Source organism: Macrobrachium nipponense, chromosome 31 (assembly GCF_015104395.2).
Source record: "Macrobrachium nipponense isolate FS-2020 chromosome 31, ASM1510439v2, whole genome shotgun sequence".
Classification (NCBI taxonomy): Eukaryota; Metazoa; Arthropoda; class Malacostraca; order Decapoda; family Palaemonidae; genus Macrobrachium; species Macrobrachium nipponense.
The window spans coordinates 15,738,921-15,761,427 of record NC_061093.1 but is presented as its reverse complement, the minus strand read 5'-3'; the positions used below and the strand labels follow the sequence as shown (position 1 = coordinate 15,761,427).

The 22,507-nt window shown below is 43.7% G+C and overlaps 1 protein-coding gene across 3 annotated transcripts in view; it reads right to left on the bottom strand.

Annotated features, from left to right (window-relative positions):
- LOC135206645 (tetratricopeptide repeat protein 14-like) overlaps nucleotides 1-22,507 on the bottom strand; it is a 273,980-nt gene that overhangs the window by 204,399 nt on the left and 47,074 nt on the right. For all 3 annotated transcript variants that reach the window (XM_064237996.1, XM_064237998.1, XM_064237997.1), the window contains exon 3: nucleotides 1,595-1,716. In XM_064237996.1, the coding sequence (XP_064094066.1) occupies nucleotides 1,595-1,716 (122 nt within the window). The remainder of the gene's footprint in view (nucleotides 1-1,594; nucleotides 1,717-22,507) is intronic.

Genomic DNA, 22,507 nt, shown 5'->3' with positions numbered 1-22,507 from the left:
ACCTTAAGGTACAACCAAGCAACAAATGGGACTGTAAACTTAATGAATGAAGTTTTCTTTGCCATTGTCAAGAAGGTAAAATACATAAACTTTATATGTATGTCACAGAAGTCTTATAATGAAGGTACAATTCAATAAAACAGAGAAAACACATACATAATGTATGTGGAGGGTACAGGAATTCAATCAATTTAAAATTACATAAAGGTGTACAAATAAATAAGTTGCAAAAATATGTGTGCAAACTAACTATGAGAGAGAGAGAGAGAGAGAGAGAGAGAGAGACGAGAGAGAGAGAGGAGAGAGGAAGCGGAGAGAAGATCGATAGAGAGAGAAAGATTTGGAGGAGAGAGAGAGAGAGAGAGAGAGAGAGAATTCCATATCCACATTGAAAATATTCAATACACTAATGACAGTACATACACAAATCATCGAAGCTACAAACCAATCAGTAACGAGGAAAGATGGTACCCTGCCGTGTGATTGGCTACTTCCAACCCTTCTGGCCAATAGCGTGTCATCTTGGAACTTACCCTGCTGTGTAATTAGCTACTTCCAACCCTCCCAGTCAATAGTGTGTCGTCAATGGAGTTTTCTTATATGTACCGAGAGGTATATATACCAATATTACAGTAAAATATCTTTAACAGGATTAGAAGAAAGAGAGAGAGACTAGTGGTCACTGTGGTATGTTTACATCGGTAAACAAACGAATCAAGAAACAAATACTGTGTGATTTTGAGGGATTTTACTTTAACACATTAAGCTAGTCTACCAATGTATTTTTCTTACCGATTTTACACTTAAAAACATGTCAACTCATAAGTTACTTCAAAAATTAAACAAACACTTATGCAGAGTTTTTCGAGGATTTCACAAATTTTGCAGATCTGTGAAAAAAATCCCAGATACAAATTAGTTAGGTTCAATGAAAATTTCACAAATCTGTGAATTTGTGAAACCTGAAATGCGTATGCACAAGGTATCACTGTATTCCTGCTGTTCTACCACAAGTATTCCCAGCTCTTCTTCTACCCAGGTAATTCCACATAGTAATCTGTACTTTGCTCATCATCTCAAAAAGGGTCACCCGCTATTGCAACCCCAACTACTCAGGATCCGAAGTCACAAATTTCTATTTTCTTGAAGTTTTGTGACATTGTCTCTGCCACCAAGCAAATAAAAAGGATGCAGAAAAAAGTTATGAGTGAAGGGGAATAACACTACCAGCAGATTGAGGCTTCCTTTAGTACAGCCTTAAGATAATTTTTGAGACTTTTAATCTGAAGATTTTCCCTGGGTCTCCTTGAGTGGCTTCAGCAGTGGAACCTATGGAACATGTATCAAGAGAGTGGTAAGAAAATAAAACATAACAACTGCCTTATTAGGCAAGTTGTTACAACATCCATCTAGGAACCATATTTCTGTGATCTGATTCTTCCTATGCTTGGCCATTACTAAATTTACTTTTTGAACTAGTGGGTTTTATACGGATATGTTTTGCACTGATTTTTTTTACATAATATTTTGTTAAAATAGCACAATACATTTCATTCAACTCTTTAGTGGATATAAAAAATTTTAAAAAGCATACCTTTCACACCAAAGTCAGTGTCCTGCTCTACTAAATATGGGGTTATTGGTCGCTCTTGATACAGGATGTCTGCTTTCTGGTAAATAAAATTAAACAGCAATGGCTGAATGGCTTTGTGTCGCCTGCAAAAAAAAAGGAAAACAAAAGTCTCAAAACATCAGCATTACTGTATTGAAAACTTCATGTTAAATATCCTTCTACATATATCTTCTGTTTATGGTTTCCAAATAAAAAATATAATTACATCTCAATGCTGAAAAACTTTCCGAGTATCCAAGAATCAAATGGTTGTGAAACATGGGAAATACATTGTAAGCTCAGACAGAAATGGTGCAACTGACTGGGAGACTAAATGCTAAAAATCCAAGAAGCACCATAACACTTGCATAAAATGTAGAGAAAGCATGATAATTAGAAATTACACCTTTGCTAAAGCTTTGTGACTTGCTAATTTGAATATTAAACTCTAGGTTCAGGTTGACATGAAGCTTTTAGTATTATTCCTTTTATTTACTCTGAATTTGCTGTGGGTAGAGAAGTAATTTTTCTGGGTTAATGTTGAACTATGGTACATGTTTACTGCCATACATGGTTTTATCTTGAAACAATTACTGTTAAATGAAAGGAATGATAAGAGAATTGGGGGAAGGCTTTGGGACAAGAGATGAGGAATGCATAGAGTAAGAAAGTAATTGTAGAGTTTTACCCAAGATGTGAGTATGTATTTTGTGACATTACAAAGCAAAAACTTGAGAGAGAGAGAGAGAGAGAGAGAGAGAGACTGATTAAAAGTGGAGTAAATGAGCATAAGTGTGGTTCAATGAGTTCTGCCAAAATGGTGTGTGACACTTAATTTTTGGGATAACCTTTAAATACAAATGAGATGTTCAAACAAGGAGGAGCTGTTTAGTTCAAAGAGGATTAAAACTGTTTGATCATTGTGTGAAAATACTAGAGTGGGTGCAGTAAAAAAAAAAAAAAAAAATGATAAAAACGAGCTAACTGTCAAGCTTGACTTCATGCCAAAAGAATCAAGAGCAAATTCTTTATGATAAGATTATAACAAGATAACATGTTATTGTTATAATACAATTAAGTTTGTTCATACTTACCTGGCAGATATATATATAGCTGTATTTTCTGAAGTCCGACAGAATTTAAAAATTCGCGGCACACGGCAGTGGGGCTGGCCATGGTCGGTAGTTAGTACCCATTCCCGCCGTGGGAGGCGGATATCAGGAACTATTCCCATTTTCTATTCATATTTTATCAGTGCCACTGTCTCCTGAGGGGAGGTGGGTGGGCACTTTAATTATATATATCTGCCAGGTAAGTATGAACAAACTTAATTGTATTTATAACAATAACATTTTGTTCATGAAACTTACCTGACAGAATATATATATAGCTGAATCTCACCTTCGGATGGGGAAGAGACAGATAGGATTTTTTGGGAAACTAAATTAAGTAGATGATATACATCTTGGTTCCTCACCTGTTAGGATAGCCGACTTCGTGATTACTGTCACCAAAGTCTACTTCTGCGTTACTAGAGTTGCCAGCGAGGTAGAGACCTGTAATGCTGGTGCGCTCTAGATGATCTGTCAACGGGCGTGACCACAATGTGACTAGACCATATGACGCCCATATTCTGAGGGCACCGAAGCTAAAACCACCACCTGACCTAACCTATCAAAGTTAGTTCCATAACTTCTAGGCTAAAGAAAAGGAACGCGCCTCAAGCGACCAACCCTTCATTAAAAGCACACCTATCCCTTTTCTATAGGATAGGATTCGTGTTGCTTCCTGCCCCCAATAATATATCTACGGAAATGTATGGTCCTAGCGACTTACAGATCTCAAATGTCGTCTTCACATCCCGTCGGGAGTGTGAAGCGAACACAGAGTTGCTTCGCTAAAGCGTGGCACTCAGGATGTTACTGAGTGTCATGCTCTGTTGAAATGCTTCCGAGGCCGCGCCCTCACCTCTTGAGCATTCATATTAAGAAAAAATCTCAAATCTTTATGCAAACATAATGAATGAGACCTCTTAAAAGAACTCCTTGGCTATAATGCCAGGGTTTTCTTGGACATGAACCAGTCTGGTCTTTTACGGAACACCGCAGATTGTCGGGAGTGTGAAGCGAACACAGAGTTGCTTCGCTAAAGCGTGGCACTCAGGATGTTACTGAGTGTCATGTTCTGTTGAAATGCTTCCGAGGCCGCGCCCTCACTTCTTGAGCATTCATATTAAGAAAAAATCTCAAATCTTTATGCCAACATAATGAATGAGACCTCTTAAAAGAACTCCTTGGCTATAATGCCAGGGTGTTCTTGGACATGAACCAGTCTGGTCTTTTTACGGAGCACCGCAGATTGTCCGTTGACCTTGACTTTCTATAGTTTTATCAAGATAAAACTTGAGAGACCCTACAGGGCACAGGACTCTAATGCCCTTGCCCAATAATTGGTGCCATACCCTTGGTCTCCAAGCCTTCGGGTCAAGGGTTAGACAGGTTTTTGTTCTTATCAAGAACGGAAGGCTTAGAGGACAGACCGCATTATGTCCTTTAAAGCCAAAACCTCTGAAGATGGCTAAAACCTCACTAACCCTCTTTGCCGTGGCTAGAGCGGTTAGAATATTAGCCTTTCTGGTCACGTGTATCAAGTTCGCAGAAAGGATAGGTTCGAAATGCTTTTGGCATCAGAAACTCAGACTACGTCTAAGTTCCATGCCGGAACCTTTGATCCAGAGGAATTTCAAGATCTCCACAGACCTCAAAGATCGTGAAGCTTTGTTGTTTGACAGAACCGAATCTCTGAGCCTAGAGGCCGTCAACAACATATTTGCATATTCTACAATAGTTAGGACTTCTAGCTTATCTCATACTTCAGACGCGAAAGAGAACCATAAGGAAATTCACAGAGGTCGAGTTGGAGGAATAGTCATTTCCCTTCACTTACTCCAGAAACGGCCTCCTCCGATTGAACACTGAAAATAGGCAGCACTGCTTTTGCCTTGGCCAAGAGACTGCCATCTCTTGAAGATCTTATCGCTATGTACCGTTGAAGACGAAGGTAGATATTGAATGCAACCTACGTCTTCACAGACGAATCGAGAGAAGGATTCTCAAGATTCTGAACCTGTGCTTACAAATGACTGAAAACGCTAACCGCTATTTCATTGCTGTCCGCTCCGGTGAGAAGTCGTAGTTGTAATGAAAGCGGGGCGTTCTTCAGTAATGAAAACACAGGGGGAAGCCGCCTGAAGGACTGCTTCTCATGGGCTGAACATTTGAAGTAGAGCTGTCAGGTCGGAGAGTAGGCGATGTCTTTATGACATATCTGTTTAATTCGGGCATGAACAATGAACAATTGTACACCTACGAATATGAGATATTTTAAAGACAAACTCAGATGTCTGCAAAATCATTCGCATTATCAGTGCGATGCAGTGGGAGACTTGTACAGACTTCTGTTACCGTGCGGTAAACAGTAAAATGAATGTCTAAGAGATATCTCTGTTGAAAATTCTCGCAATATCGAAGGCGATGGAATCTATCGTCACAGCAGTAGATGGTCCTTCATAATTGCGAGAATCCCCTTTAATCAGAGACCTAAGTCCAAGATTGTTGGGCAGAGATACGGTTCGGTAGTCAATCAAAGCAGGGGAGAGAGAGAGAGACATAAACAACCGTGCAATCTCAGAGGCCCAGCTGATACTGAGCGGCTATCAGGCACAGGCAGTTCAATACGCAGTAGCAGAACCTGAGCTCCCGCTGACTCGTCATCCTGAGTTGCCAGGTAATCCATATTCCACAAAGGAATGCGTTCGGCTAGAACCACCGAGCATAAAAGATATGCTCGAGCAATTATATTTAGGCGAAACGAATTTCCGGTAAAATATAAAAGTTGAAATGGTGTGTCGTGACAAAACCATAAGTATATAAAATTGAAACAAACTCCTGGGAGGTTGCAGGCAACCCCGAGTTGCAGTTCAATTAGAATACTTCTCGTCTAAGTCGCAATCCGTAGGGAAAAACTAGGATATGCGCCTACCCCTCGGACAATTCAAACTGCTTAGTAGAATCATGTCGCAGAGGTTATATATAAGTAGTATATTTATAGGATTCTGAACAACGATCTCCATCCTAAATTCTTTCCTTCAAGAAAACAAAATAAGGATTGAGATTCGACCACCTCGATCTCTATCAAAGAGAGTGAAGAAGGAGAAGTCTTCCTCGAAGGAAAGCTTCAATGGTGAACAGAATACTAACTGCCTGAGTTGCCAGCTACTCCTTTACGAAGGAATAGGTATGATATTATCGAGCAAAAGGAAAACTCTCAAGCAGGCGTATTTAAACGAAACAGAATTCGCTAAATACAGAAGCTGAGTTGGTGTTGTCGTAACAATACCTGAAGAGTTGTTCTTACTCCGAAAAACTCTTGGAAGGTTGAAGGGAGTGTCAAATAAATACATTAGAACAACAGTTCTTTCGGCTTCTATCCGCAGAGGTAAATACGATATGCGTAAATGACTTGACCCATGCGTTAGCAAATGACGCAAGATAAACTACATAAGTATTGTAGTAATTTGAACATCAAATTCTCTACTACATCTTTCCTCGACGAGGAAGAGAGAAAGAAAGGGAAACCGACTGTCCACGTTCTAATGAATGAGACTTTTTAAAAGAACTCCTGACTCTTTGCCAAGACTCTTGCCAAGAAAAAGGGAGTAATATTCGAATAGAGATCATCAAGAGAACCGAGGATCGAAAAGGACCGTTCAATGTTCTATGATATTGGACATAAGACTTCCTGGATCTAGTCTACAAGTCTTTTTCTTACTCCCCGGATGAGCCTCTGAAAATGAATGAGAGCTCTTCCGAAATTTGTTAATGAGTTTATCCGCTTAAATGATAAAAACGGTTAAAATCTATGACAATGAGAACTACCCATTTATGAGGGGTCCCCCACTTAAATGACAATGGGGAAAACGTCCTGACTTGACAAAAAACTATTAGCACTTTGCTAATAGGGGGAAAACCCTTTAACATGACCGAAAGTCACCCAGGAATCCGAGTATATAATCTTCCGATTCTCAAAGAAATCGATGAAGAGGAAAGAGGGGGGATCGAAGAAAAAAATTCGGGTATGTCTTTCCGCTAACTCCGAATCCTTTTTAAAAATTTCTGTAAAGAAATGTCCTCAACAGCAAATAAGACGCCTTCAACAAGTCTTTTTCTCTCGCAAAGCGTCCTGCCGAGCTTCCACCGAAGCGTCCTGGCGAATGTCCACAAAAGCGTCCTCATAAGCGTCCTGATGAGCGTCCTCAAAAGCGTCCTGCTGAGCGTCCTCAAAGCGTCCTGCCGAGCGTCCTCAAAAGCGTCCTGCTTAGCGTCTGGAAAGCGTCCTGCTGAGCGTCCTCAAAAAAACGTCCTGCTTAGCTACGAGCGTGTCTGAGCAGAGAACACCAAGTCTCTGAACGACGTTCCAGAGAGGAACTCGTTGAGCGCCTTGATGCATGCAAGGCCCGCCAAGAGGCGTCCTGGCGAGCGACCTTGCCAAACATCTCAAATGTTATGACGAACCGCGTTTTGCGTTATGACGTTGAATATTTTTAAGGGACGTCCTCATGCGAGTCTCCATGGAGAGCCGCACGCTGCTCCTGAAGAGTGTGAACACTAAAGGAAGACGTATGGCTTTCGTCTTCCGCAAGGTGCTTGCCGAGCGTCCTGGAGAATGTCTCTACTTACAGGACGTCGAGCACCTCCAAAAGCTTCCTCACGTCTAAATTGCCCTTCTTATGCAGACCAGAGACATAAGTTGTTTGACTGTGCAAAGCAGCTTGCCGGCCGTTCAAACTTATCAGCTTGCTTTTTCGAAGTAAAGCGAACGTTACATAACGTATACGGAGCGCCATGAGGAGGGAGGAGACGAATACTGAGTTGCTCCTCCAAAAGGTGGAATCAAGAATGTCCTTGATTACAAATTCTTTTGGAATGCTAGCGAGGTTGAAACAGCTCTAACTTCATGAGCGTTCACTCGCAGGAGGCTCAAATCACTCTTCTGGCAAGATGAATGAGCCTCCTTAATAATGTATAAATGATGTATACATGAGCGTTCACTCCAGGGCTCAAATCACTCTTCCTGGCAAGATGAAGAGCCTCCTTAATAATGTATAAATGATGTATACAGAGGTTCACTCGCAGGAGGTCTCAAATCACTCTCTGGCAAGATGAATGAGCCTCCTTAAATGTCCCTTAGGAAAAAGAGCCAGTGCATTCTTCTAAAAGGGGAAAATGTGGTCTCTTTACTCTTTCATCCTCTCGTGACGAGAGAGAGGACGTGAAGCGTCCTCTTCTCTAAAGCTTCTTTAGGAGGCGCGAGTCCTTCCGAGAACTCCAACCCCTGTGTGGGGAGGACGCCTCGGAGGACGAGAAGCAATCCTTCAAGATTCGTGCACGTGCTCGATCTTCGGCAGCCTGGGAAGCGACATCAGGACCTGCCGAAAGGAAGCCAGATCAGCATGAAAAAACCCGTAACCCTCCTTTCGGCTTTTGACATGCCCTCTCCCTGGTTTCCTGGGAGTCCGACAGAGGTCTAGGCCTAGAGGCGTTATGGGGCCGATCTGACGTTCCCTCCTAACGAGAGAGAGGACGTGAAGCGTCCTCTTCTCTAAAGCTTCTTAGAGGGCGCGAGTCCTTCCGAGAGCTCCAACCCTTGCGCGTAGAGGACGCCCGGAGGACGAGAAGCAATCCTTCAAGATTCGTGCACGTGCACGATCTTTAGCAGCCGTGGGAAGCGTCAACAGGTTCTGCCGAAGGACGCCAGATCGGTGGGGAGCCCCCGTAACCCCTCTTGCGGCTTTCGACATGCCTCTCCCTGAGTCCTGGGAGTCCGACAGAGGTCCAGGCCTGGAGGCATTATGGGGCCGATCTGACGCCCCCTCCACAACACAAGGGGCACTACACTTCACAACACTGATTGGAGAGCGAGCACTTTAGTCTAAGATTACTTGATGTAATCCTCTAGCAGACACTTCTTCTAGGCCCGTAAGCCATACCACAGGGTTAGGCAAAATAAAAACTACAGGAGGTTAGAAGGTTCATTATTTCTAACTTCTGTTTACTGTGGAGGAAAACTCCTGATTCTAACACGCTCTAAAATGCGTACATGAAACCTGCTTCTTCCGTAATCAGTCACATTACACTAATTGCATTGAACTTATGCAAAGAAAACATGTAAACGTCATATCTACTAAGTGAGTGTCTACCGAAAGTTCCGGTAGCCTCACCTTACCATGCAGACAACAAAGTCTGAAACTAGGCTAACTAGCTTCAGACATCAAATGCAATGAAAAAATTTACGATAGCGTATGCCTAGCCACAAATCCAAGATAATCGAAAGAATAATTAGGATACTTAAGCGGCTAATGAAGTTTTCAAAATCCTAGGCGGAGGTCTGTAAACAGTTGTTTACCGACCGGCGACAGAAAAAATATGAATAGAAAATGGGAATAGTTCCTGATATCCGCCTCCCACGGCGGGAATGGGTACTACCACCTGGCCGCCCACTGCGTGTGCCGCGAATTTTTAAATTCTGTCGGACTTCAGAAAATACAGCTATATATATATCTGTCAGGTAAGTTTCATGAACAAAAGGAAAAGTACTATACTCTCCTGAAATAAAAGCAATAGGTAGTGTAATATTTCTCTACGAAGAGGAAAAGATTATACCTTGAGAAAGCATTTGAAAAATACCAACATAAACAATTGTGCCAAGATGTGCCTTATGGAGGCTGAGGAACCAGAAAATCTTGTTAATGTAGTTGAACGGTAAAGATAGTGCCAACTACTATATCAAAAGACTTAGGATCAATGGTGAGGGCCATCCAGGACCAGCAGTGAGACTTGTGCTGTTTATCATACTACAGGAGGAAGTTACAATGGAGTGTGGAAAAGGAAGCCTATGAGAGCTGCTGAATGCATATGATTTGGTGTTAAAGCAGAATCAGAGGGCTAGGTTGTGGATATATTTAAAACAAGGAAAAGTGGAATGAAAGTGATAATGCTAAAATTCAACAAAAACAAAGCAAAACTTCTGGAGTGGTGACAGTAGATGTACTGTGCCTAAAGATCAATATTCATTTCCATTCTCCAAATTTATGCTGAAATACAGTAGTTAAGGGTCTGAGCAACAATACGTACTAAGTATTGAATGTAACGAGTAGCATCACAAGAGTTAGCAATTTTTTATTTTCAAAATGTGCATAAATGCTTGACCAGAGTGTGGTAAGTAGTGAACGACAGATGCATGTCTAGTAGCTGGAAAAGATGGAAATAATAAAGACTCAGCTGAAAATGACATGTGATTATCATCATCCACACTGTTAGGCAGTTTAATGAGAAGGAAATTTCAGAACACTTGACTCACATAAGGCTTGACTGTAGGATTTATTTTAATGATAGGAAAGAGGAACAGTTACAATGAAAAAGGAGACAGATGAAGTCAGACTTGATAGTTCAAGTAGAAAGTGCACATGATATTGGAGAGGGGGAGAAAGATCACTACAAATAACACCATAGAGGTTAAAAGGGACAAAAATGACATATTTATAATAAAATAAGATTTTATGTATGCAATTTACCATGTAGTTACATAGCTATAGTTTCTAAATCCGTCAGCACCTAGAATTTTTTAAATTTGCGGTAGCACTAGTTTGTTTTGGTCAGGTGATAACCCCCGCCCACTATGGGGGGGGGGGGGGGGTGGGGGGGGGGGGGGGGGGGGGTAGAGGAACCAACACTGTACAAAAATCAGTTGTTTATGCCCTATTAACCATGTGAAGGGAGGAGGGCGGGCTTTAATCATGTAACTACTTGGTGTAACTACTTGGTAAGTATACATAAAATCTTGTTTTATCATAAAAATGTCTTTTTATGTATGCAACTTACCAAGTAGTAGTTACATAGCTGAATACCACATTGTAGGAGGTGGGATCCATGGATATGCACATAACTTTTAAAATTTAATAAATATAAATATATACTTAGTGCTAGCATCCATGTAGATGCTTGTTGGTTCCTTACCTGTTAAGAGAGCTGAACAGCTGATTACTGCCTCTGGAAGTCGCTCGTCTTAACTCATAGGGACGTGGCGGATCACCTCATTCAAGGCGAAGAGATAGGCTAGGAAGGTATGACTTCCTACACACCCTTACTGAATGCTGTGCCCGCCGCTAAATACGGACCCAGGATACTGCAATTTTCATAGACTGTTTCAATATCCCGCAAGTAATGCAGGGCGAACACTGATTTACATTTCCAATACGTTGCTTGTATAATCGAGACCTAAGAGAGATCGTGTTTAAACGACAGAGAGGTTGCCATTGCTCTTACCTCGTGAGCTTTCATTTTAAGTTGATTAAGATCAGTTTTCTTTCACTTGTGAATGAGCATCTACAATTACACTACGTAAGAAGAACGCCAGGGCGTTTTTAGACATCTGGCGTGCCGGATTCCTTACCGAACACCATAAACGATTGGACGGGCCCCTAATTTTCTCTGTCCTTTGTAAATAACATTTCAGAGCTCTGACCAAGCAGAGTAACCTCTCTTCTTCTTCCGGTCCTACTAAGTCTGTGAGGTTTTTGATACTGAATGAACAAGGCCACAGTTTGGACGGAATCTCATTTTTTGCTAAAAAACCCAAGGTTAATGCACACCGCATTACCCTGTGCAAATCCTATTCTTTTGTCGATGGCATTTATTTCACTCACCCTTTTAGCTGTAGACAGGGCTACTAGGAATAGGGTCTTTCTCGTCAAATCCCTCAACGATGCTCTTTGCAATGGCTCACAAGGAGTTTCTGACAGCCACTTAAGTACTACATCTAGGTTCCAAGACAATATCTTTGAACCTTTGGGTTTTATGATATTGATGGATTTAATGAGATCTGCAAGATCTCTATTCGTCGAGACTTCCAATCCTCTGTGCTTGAAAACAGATCTCAACGTTGCCTTAAAACCTTTGATAGTCGCAGTGGACAGATTCCTATCTGTTCTCAGATATAACAGAAAATCTGCTATTTCTGCTATAGTTGTTTTAGAAGACAAAACATTATGTTCTTTACACCAGGCTCTAAACACAGTCCACTTTGCCTGGTAGACTTTACTTGAGGATTCCCTTCTGCCCTGAGCGATAGCTCTCGCCGCTTGTCTTGAAAACCCCTTCGCTCATACGAGTTGTCGGACAGTCTGTAAGCTGTTAGGGACAGAGTGGATAGTCCTTGATGGAACCTTCATAAATGGGGTTGTCTGAGTAGATCTGCTCTCGGAGGAAGTAACCTTGGCCAATCCACTAGAAGGTCTAAAAGATCTGGGAACCATTCCTGCACTGGCCAGAATGGAGCAATGAGAGTCATCGAAACGTTGTGATGTGTTACGAATTTGTTGACGACTTCTCTCACCATCTTGAATGGAGGAGAAGCTTACAAGTCCTTGTTCGACCAGTCCAAAAGCATCGCATCTGTCAACCATGCTTTCAGGTCCAAGGCTGGTGAACAGTAAAGGGGGAGACGATGGTTTCTTGCTGTGGCAAACAGATCTATCATATGTTTCCCCCAGAGTTTCCACAATTCGAGGCATACCACTGGGTTCATCATCCATTCCGTGAGAAGTATGTACGTATACTTGCCTCCTGCAGCTCAGTTCGTCCACGAGTACATTGAATTTTCCCTGAATGAACCTTGTTATTAATGTGGTATGATTCCAATTCGCCCATAACAGCAGGTTCCTTGCCGTCTCACAAAGAGAAAACTAGTTTGTCCCTCCTTGTTTCCTTATGTAGGAGAGCGCTGTCGTGCTGTCCAAATGTATCGCCACTACTTTGTTGCGAACTTCATCCGCGAACTTCAGCAATCCCCAGTGGATGGTGGTCAGTTCCTTCTGATTTATATGCCACTGTTTTTGTTGTGCATTCCAAATGCCTGATAATTCCTTTTCCCCCAGAATCACTCCCCAACCTTGATCTGATGCGTCTGAAAAGAACACTAGGTTGGGGCTCAGCGGGAGGAGGGGTCTCCCTTCTGCAAGTCTGTCTCTTAACTTCTACCACTGCAGGTCCTCCTTTATTCCTAGTGTGATACGGAACATAAAAGTCCGGAAACTTCTTTCTGTTCAAGTTCGCCCTGAGGAAGAACTGTAGGTTCCTCATATGCAGTCTCCCTAGTGTCACGAACTCTTCTATTGAGGATAGTGTGCCCAAAAGACTCATCCATTCCTTTGCAGAGCATTCCTGGAGAACTAGAAATTTCTCTACCTTCTGTAGGCACGACTCGATTCTTTGTGGGGATGGAAAAGCCCGAAAACTCACTGAGTTGATCCTCATCCCCAAATAGACTAGTTCCTGACTGGGAAGTAACTGTGACTTTCGTCTGTTATATTAGTTCAGAGTGCTTACGTCCAATACGGGTCTCCATCCCCCCGATGACTTGGGGACAATGAACAGATGATTGTAAAAAACTGGGGTTAGTGGCTCTTCTACTAACTAGTATTGCTTTCTTTTGCAAGAGGGACGAAACCTTTTCCCGAAAGGGCGATGAATTTCTTTGAATTTTCTGAGTAAACTGTCAAAGCTATCGGAGAGCCTGATAACGGTGGCTTTCTCTTGAACGGAATATCATATCCTTCTCTTAAAACCTTTATGATCCAAGGTTCCGGCCCTCTTGCTTTCCATTCTTCCTAAAATTGATGGAGTCTCGCTCCTACTGGTGCACGAAGGACTGATACACTACTTCTTGGTCGAGGGGTTGGTTGAGGATTTTTTAATAGATCTAAGGGTGAAAGTGCTCTACCCCTTGATCTTGGGAAATATCTACCAAATCCCCTGCCCCGAAAAGGGTTGTCCTCGGCTGGCTGGCGAGGGACGTACACTAGGAATATTTTCTCTGGTACGTTTAGTGGATTGCGAGAGAAGATCCTATGTTGCTTTCTTCTGCAATTCGGAGGCAACTAGCACTACTGTCACCTCTGGAAACAGGTGCTTCTTATCCAAGGGCGAATACAATAAGGGACTTTTGAGTACGAGATACTCCCTTAGATGCAAAAGAACACCACAGTTCTCTCTTCTTTAGGATTCCTAACATGAAGAGAGAGGCTAGTTCTGCGGATCCATCTCTAATCCCCTTATCTAAACAGATCACTCCCGAAATGTCTGCAAAAGCTTCCTCATTCAACATGGAATAACATGAGTTTATAACCCAAGGCTCCTACAATCCAGTCCAGGAAAACTAAAAACTTCAAACACCCTAAAGATATTTTTAATAAGGTGGTCTAATTCTGACGCCATAAACATGATCTTGGTCGAGTTGAAAGCAGATCTTCTCGCCGAGTCAATAAGCGCAGAGAAGTCTCCATGGGCAGAGGCAGACACACCCAAAGAGAGAGCTTCTCCGGTTTTGTAACATTAATGTCTCCTCGTTGAAAGACGAGAAGGAAGGATGCTGAAGTTAACTTTGCCTTGATCCCTCTTATCCTCAAGCCAAAGGTTAATTTCCTTCAACGCTTTTTGAGCCGAAAAGGACAGTACTAGTTTGGATAATTTCCTGGAGTCTTCCTGGTTGTCTCTCATGTAAGAAGACACTGGCGACATGGGAGTCACTGGCGAGAACAAATCCGAAAAATTTTCTACAAAATAAAAAAGCAAGGCTTTGTAGGCAGTGAGAGAAGACTCTATCCTCCTCTTCTCCTTTCTCTTCTTCTTCGGCTGAACAAATAGGTGATAAAGTCTCTTTAGGTTGGATCGGGGGCGCCGCAGACTGAATAAAGCCCAAAATGCTGTCTAACTTATTCTGGATGGCTGACAGAGAAGGATCGGGGCCAGCCATCACCTGAGGTCCTGTCGGTAAGCCCAAAGCTGAAATTGATGACACAGACTGTCTGAGCGTTTCATACTGGTCCCTCTGTGCACTTGGTTGCATGTATACCTGTGGATGCTTGGGCGTCAATGGACGTTCGGGCGCTAAAAGACGCTTGGGCACTAGTGGGCGCTCGGGAGCTAGTGGACGTTCGGGTGCTAACGGAAGCTCGGTCGCAACAACTGTATCCCTGGGTGCCAATGGATGCTCAGGAGCCAAAGGTTGCTCTAGTGTCACTGCAGAAGTTCCAGGCGCCAACGGCTGCTCTGATGTGCGGGCAAACTGTGGCGCCAATGGGCACTCGGGAGTCGGTGGGTTCTCATACTCCAAACGCTGAACCTGTATCCCAGGAGTCTCGTGAATTACAGGAGAGACTGGTGGGAGCCTTAACTGTCCTTCAACATTAGAGGTGTGGGCATTTTCGGAAGTTTCTTCTCCGTACTCTTCACCTCTGAAAGTCTGCCAGAGGAAGACTTTCTTGACAACGATTTAGACTTAGAGGATGCGATCCTCTCACTACGACGTCCCTCTCCTGCCATTCCTGAGAGAATCTCTCTGGAGAGTCCCAAAAACTACACGAAGACTGTTCTTTAAGGAAAGGGCTAGCCTTTTTAAAGGGGACTGGAGAGGGAGACAACTTACGATCCCTCTTTTCAAAGGGCGGGACTCGTCATGGAATTGCCACTGGCGTCTGGGAGAGGACTCCCCGGAGCTGGAAGCACTAGATGAAAGTGGTACTCCTTTAGAGACGCCTTTCCAATGGCGGTCTGTTGCAATCTGGGATTTATCAATGAATCGCCTGAGGGGCCGACTGCTCGTGGGCAGACCCCACTGACCTCCCTTGGGCTACCAGTATGCCTTCTCCATGGTTCTGGGAAGTTTGACAGGGACCTTTGCCTAAGAGAATCAGTGGGGCGAACAGCCACCTCCTCCACAACACTTGCACTTGCACTCACTTCACCACTTACCTTGTCCATTAAGGTTTTCAGAGACGCTCCTAACTTCTCCATTGCTTGGAGCATGAACGAAAATTTCTGATCTACTCTTGCCTCTAAATTGGCCACAGGATCGAGTACGGATGTGAGAGAGCCAAGATTAGGACTGGGAATGACAGGTGGAGGGGAAGGTTCAGAAAGAGACAAATTATCATTAAACAATTCCTGACTAACTAAGCTTTTTGCTTTAGCTCTAGAAGCCACTTTTCCCTTTTCATCTCTCTAAATTGTTCATGTAACTAGTCAAGATCTTCCAAGTTCTTTGATCTCAATTAATACTTTCTCCACATGTTTGATCTGGCGTACAAGTCTGTCCCCTACAACCTGTGCAAACTGAATGTGGATCATTACAAGCTTTAGCAATACTAGTATTGCAGCCTTTACTGCAATACCTAATCCCAGATGTACTAGTGTCTGACATTGTAGACCAATCAAAACTAGTGAATTTCGGTGCAAAAATATTTAAAACTATTATTTGAATTCCTAAATAGCTAATTACCGAAAACAAAAGCTACCAATATTTCATGAGGTCTTCACCAAATACGTAACTCCAACAATAAGCGATGGTAAAGAGTTCAAAAAATTCCGCTGACTACTGGAACTGTGTTAACAGTACCAGCCGGCAGAAAAAACTGATTTTTGTACAGTGTTGGTTCCTCACTCCCCCAATAGTGGGCAGGGGGTATCACCTGACCAAAACAAATTAGCGCTACCACGAATTTCAAAAATACTAGCTGCTGACGGTTTTAGAAACTATAGCTATGTAACTACTTGGTAAGTTGCATACATAAAATCACTAATGCTGATAATGGATCACATGAGCCAAGGTAATATTTAAAAAAACACAAAATGAAATTTTCATTATTAAAATGAAGTTTTATTGTATACTTACCGAACAATTATAGAGCCGTGATTTCCACGAGCGGCAGGATACTAAATTCAAATTTAGCGCGTCGGCGTCGCCAACACTGGTGGTGATGACGTCATCTCCCTCCACTCGCGGGAGAACCAGGTACAACTGCCCAGGTGAATCCAATTCTTTCTGCCCGTCCGTCCACCTAAGGGGAGGAGGGTGGGTATAATCATAATTGTTTGGTAAGTATACAATAAAACTTCATTTTAATAATGAAAATTTCATTTTTATTGTAGTGTCTTACCGAACAATTATAGAGCTGATTACACATTTATGGGAAGGTGGGATTCAGTGGACCACTAGTATTTTTAAATGGTTACATTTATTGCAATACCAGTAAACACTCAAGGTGTCTGTTGTACCTTACCTTGTAAGAGAGCTACAGCAGACTGTTACTGCCTCTGGTCGGTGCTATTCTTACTATTGTAGAGGAATTGGAATTTGACCAAAGTTAGGCCTCTACAGGAGTGGAATCCTTCCGTAGTTCAAGCGAGTCAAGGCTGACTGACGGAGGATAGTAACAACAAAGATTGCCCTTGCCCTGGGCTAAGACCAGAAATTCAATCATACAAAACATTTGTCACCCACACCAGATTTAAAAAACATATATACCCAACCATTGTAAATCTGACCTAACAGACTGGTGAGTATCCCAGGTATCAGTACCCCCAGCTTCCCTTGAACTCGACAACCTATTCAAGGTGAAAAGTTAGCATAGAGGTGACGACCCCTGTGCCGTTTCTCCCAACACCATGCCAGAAACCGCCACCGGACCTAACGTTTTACAATTCTCGAAAACCGTTTCTATCTCTTTGAGATAATGACTCGCAAAAACCGAATTCGATCTCCAGAACGTGCTCTGAAGAATCGAAGCTAAAGATAAATTCTTTCTGAATGCTAAAGAAGTTGCCACTGCTCTAACCTCATGAGCTTTAACCTTCAGAAACGGGAAGCATTGTCGTTCTCGGACTGCGGAGGTGAGCTTCCCTGATAAGCTCTCTAATAAAGAACGATATAGCATTCTTAGAAAGAGGACGAGAGGGATTTTGAACCGAGGTCCAGAGCTTAGAAGATTGTCCTCTAATACCATTAGTGGCAAACAGATACTGCTTAATAGCCCTGACTGGACATGAGCCTTTCTTCCTCCTCATGTCCAACCAAATCAGATAAGTTCCTTACCACAAAACTCCTCGGCCAAGGATTAGAAGGCTTCTCATTTTTGGCTAGAAAGGTCAAAGATACCGAAAATACAGCATTGCCTTGAGAGAAACCGACTCTTTTGTCTATAGCTGCAATTCGCTGACACGCTTAGCAGAAGCTAGTGCAATAAGAAAAAGTGCCTTCTTAGTCAAGTTCCTGAGTGAAGCAGACTTCAAAGGCTCAAACGGTGGCCCCATGAGGAACTTAAGCACACATCTAAGTTCCAAGCCACTGTATCTTGCGGGAGCTTAGTGGTTTCGAAAGACCTAATGAGGTCCGACAGATCTGAATTGGAGGAAATATCCAAACCTCGATGTCGAAAAACCGAAGAGAGCATGGCTCTATATCCTCTGATCGTCGAAGGAGCCAGTTTCTTAGAGTTCCTAAGAAATAGAAGAAAATCTGCTATTTCTGTTAAAGAGGTCGCAGAAGTAGAGACTTTAGCACTTCTACACCACTCTCTGAAGATTCTCCACTTCCCTTGATAGAGTTTGTTAGAAGACTCTCTCCTACAACGAGCGATAGCTTCTGCAGCTCTTCTTGAAAATCCTTTCGCTCTGACAAGATTCCGGACAGTCTGAACCCTGTCAGAGCTAGAGCGGACAAGTTTTGGTGGAACCTCTTGAAGTGAGGTTTGTTTGAGAGCCACTTCTCTGGAGGAAGAAGTCTGGGGAAGTCTACTAAACAACTGGAGAAGGTCCGGGAACCACTCTTTCCTGGGCCAAAAGGGAGCGATTAACGTTAGTGTTACATTTGCTGTGCGACATGAACTTGTTCAGCAGCCTCTCTTATTAGACCGAACGGAGGGAATGCATAAGCTTCCAGACCCGACCAATCCAACAGCATTGCGTCCACCGACCAAGCTAGAGGATCTGGGACTGGAGAACAAAAGAGAGGAAGACGGTTGTTCCTTGATGTCGCGAACAGGTCTATTGACGGTCGTCCCCAAAGGCGCCAAAGTTTCTGACAAATCTTGTTGTCCAAAGTCCACTCCAGAGGTAACACTTGCTGTTGCCGACTTAAACTCGTCCGCCAGGACGTTCATCTTTCCCGGAACAAATCTCGGGACTAGCTGAACCTTCGCTTCGTTTGACCACAGAAGGAGATCCTTGGCTACTTCGTACAGAGAGAAAGACTGAGTCCCCCCCTGTTTCCGCACGTACGAGAGAGCCGTGGAGTTGTCGGAATGCACTGCCACTACTCGACCTTCTACTAAGCTCCGAAACTGTCTGAGCCCCAAGAAAATTGCTAACAGTTCCTTTACATTTATGTGGAACTTCTTCTCCTTCTCCGACCAAGCTCCTGAAGTCCGTTGATTTCCCAGTAGGGCTCCCCAACCTGTGTCCGATGCGTCGGAAAAGAACTGTAGGTTCGGGGAGGATGGGTCGTAAATCTAACCCTTCTTCCAACCTTGCTCGAGAGAGCCACCAACTTAGGTCCTCTTTTATTTGATCTGTGACAGGAAAGGTTAATCGACTCTTGGTTTGTCTTCCTGCACGCAACCAAGAGGCTCTCAGGAAAAACTGCAGAGGTCTCATGTGCAGTCTTCCCAACGTCACAAATTTCTCCACTGACGTCAATTTGCCCAGGAGCCTCATCCACTGATTGGCAGAACTTACCTTTTTGTCCAAGAACTCCTGAACTGTCTCCAGACAGCCTTGAACCCTCTTCGGGGACAGAAAAGCCCGAAAAACTTGAGCATTCAGAATCATCCCCAAATAAAGGATGCTCTGAGATGGAACCAACTGGGACTTCTGTTTGTTGACCAGAATTCCAAGAAATTTTCCTCCTTTTCTTTCTGGCAAGATCCAGAGTTGTTCAAGGTCCTTCATGCACCGACTCTCTGATTCCGACCGGAGAAGCCAATCTTCCAGATAGAGGGAGATTCTTACTCCTAATATGTGCAGCCAGCTTCCTATCGGGGATAGAACCCTGGTGAAAACTTGAGGAGCGGTCGCTAGTCCGGAAGCAAAGCGCCCGAAACTGAAACACCTTGCCCTTCGAACATGAACCTCAGGTACTTCCGAGATTCGCGATGTATCGGAATGTGAAAATAAGCGTCTTGCATGTCCAGAGAGACCATCCAATCCCCCCTGTCTGATGGACTCCAGAACCGACCGAGTGGTCTCCATATGAAATTTTGTTTTCTGGACATGCAAGTTCAGGGCGCTCACATCCAAAACCGGCCTCCAGCCCCCTGATGACTTTGGGAAACTACCAAAAAAAGGCGATTGTAAAAGCCTGGAGGAAAATCCCCTTCCTTCTATCTGTTCTACAAATCGCTTTCTTTGAGAAACAAGCGCTTCCACTTCTGCGGCTAGCGCCAGAAATTTGTCTGAGCCCGGAGAGTATGCCTGGAATGGAATTGGCACAGGTGAGAGCGAGGGAGGTGAAACGAGAGGAATACGATAGCCGAACTTGAGTACTTGCCTACCCAGGCTTCTGCTTCCTCTGTTTTCATTTCATTCCTCCCAAAACAGAGCCAGCCTGGCTCCCACTGGTGCATGAAGAACCGAGCTTTCATTTGGAAGGTTTGTTAACCTTGGACCGAGGCCCTTAGACTGCAGGTCGCAAATTCGACTTCGGCGGCCGAAAGAAGCCGCTTGGGTTTTCTCACCCTCCGAAAAGGCACTTGGGCCAGAGGAGAAACCGAAGGAAACAGTCTTCACAGGAGCTTTAGGTCTCTTAGTAGACTGTGCCAGTAAATCCGAAGTAGATTTCTTATCTAGCGCAGACGAAATTGACAACACTACATCGTCTGGAAAGAGGTTATCTTTCACAAAAGGAGCAAACAAGAGAGCCGACTTCTGTTGGGAAGTAACCCTTTTAGAAGCAAAGGAGCACCAAAGTTGCCTTTTCTTAAGGGTACCAAAGGCGATGAGCGAAGCTAACTCATCACATCCATCCCTAATGGATTTGTCCGCGCAGGACAAGAACACCAATCCAATCCTCCGCTAACTCCTGAGAAAGAGAAGGACAGTCTTCGATCTTGGCCGCTAAAGCGCCAATAGTCCAATCAAGGAAGCTAAAGACTTCCAAAAGTTTAAATTGATTCTTTACAACGTGGTCCAACTCAGGCGCTGTAAAGAAAACTTTCGCTGCGGCGAAAGCAGATCTTCTAAAGGAGTCGATTAAACTGGAGAAGTCTCCCTGGGAGGAGGCAAGAAAACTCCCAGAGAAGGAGCTTCCCCAGTTACATAAAACCTATACCTCTTACGAAGCAACTTAGAGGGAGGGTAACCAAAACAAAAAGAGCCTTCCCTAAGTCTCTTTTCATAGACATCCATTTCTCAGTCTCTTTCAACGAATGTCTAACCGCTTTAGATAGAACAAGTTTTGGGAGGAGAGGGTCTGAAGTTTTCCTCCTCATCAAAAAGTCTAAGTTGGGGAGCGCGGAGCCGCTTTCTCAAAATAATCTGGATAAGATACCAGAAGAAATCTAAGGAGACGTGAATAACACGAGAGGTGATGTGAATCCTCCTCCTCTACTTCTTCTTCATTCTCCGATACCGCCGAAGAAGTAGACGGAACTACAACCGGATCTGAAGGTTTCGAACCACCCTTGGACTCATTCATCCAGTTGGTTAACATCTCTAACTGCTTGCACAAAGGCGCCAGAGACGAATCAAAAAACAGTTAACAGTAGGCTTGGAAGAGCCTAAATGTTCAGCAGGAGGCTGTCAGCAGGCTACTTGCGGAAAAACTACTTGCGCCTCGCATCGGAGCCGCCGAAATTCGAGGCGAAACAGGCGCATCAGGCGTAACAGACGAAAAAAGCGCCTAAAGAAACACCCTGAGAACTGCTAGCTACAGCGCTAAAAACCACAATCTCTACTAGTAGATGGAGCCGAAAAAGGCACAGATTGAGGCGACGAACGAGCCGCTAACGGCGCGCGCCAACCCTACTCTCAGGCTCCCTTATAACCGCTTGACTGGAGGAGGCGAAGAATCGGCGCCTGAACGCCTCTTTAAGGGACGCGAAACGGGCGAATCTCGCCAAGAGTCCGCGCGACCGGAGAACGAATCGCTTGAATCATTCGAAAGGCGTCTGACCGCAACACCTTTCCAACGCTTAACCGAGCCCCTGTTGAGGCGCAACAGGCTCAACAAGAGAGGCCCGCCTGTATGTGGGCAAATTCCCCCGATCGCACTCCCTTGGGACAACTTCCGGTATGCTCTTCTCCCCGGTGCGGGGGAGCTGGACAGTGACCTTTTGTCTAGGAGACGTGTCAGGACAGACAGACGCACCCTCAACTACACTCTTACCTGAAGCCGCTTTCTCCAAAAACGTCTTAACTGAATTACCAAGTTGCAAAACCGTATTAGCTAGTAACCCACCCGAAAATTTCTGATCTAACCTCGATTCCAGACTGGCAATGGTGTCGGAAGAAACTACACGGGAAGCCGGAGAAGTGGGATTAGTAGGAGGAATAGGAGGTGTAGTTAAAGGAGACATAACAATTTGAGGAGAAACAGAAGGCACAGATGCATCGCAAGACGAAGCAGAGCTAAGTCTACTTTCCCTAAGCGCTGCTTTTCTAATTCTGTCTTTAGCTAATTTCTCCGAGTATGAACTAAAAAACTTCCATTGAGAATCAGTCCAATCACTACACTCGTTACATGTTCGATCTGCTGAAACAAACCTGTCCCCTACAACTTAACACATTTAGTGTGAGAATCATACTCTAACTTGGATAATCTAGTTTTTTACATCCTGAGATGCAAAACCTTAACTCCCCGAAAACGGAACACTAGAATCCGACATGGCAACGCCTAAATAAAAAAAGCAAATAACAACAACACCAAAAAACAAAAAGAGTACTTCACCAATTCCGAAGATCAAATCCACAAGAAAAAAAGCGAAGCAAAGTCATCCAACCGCACCGA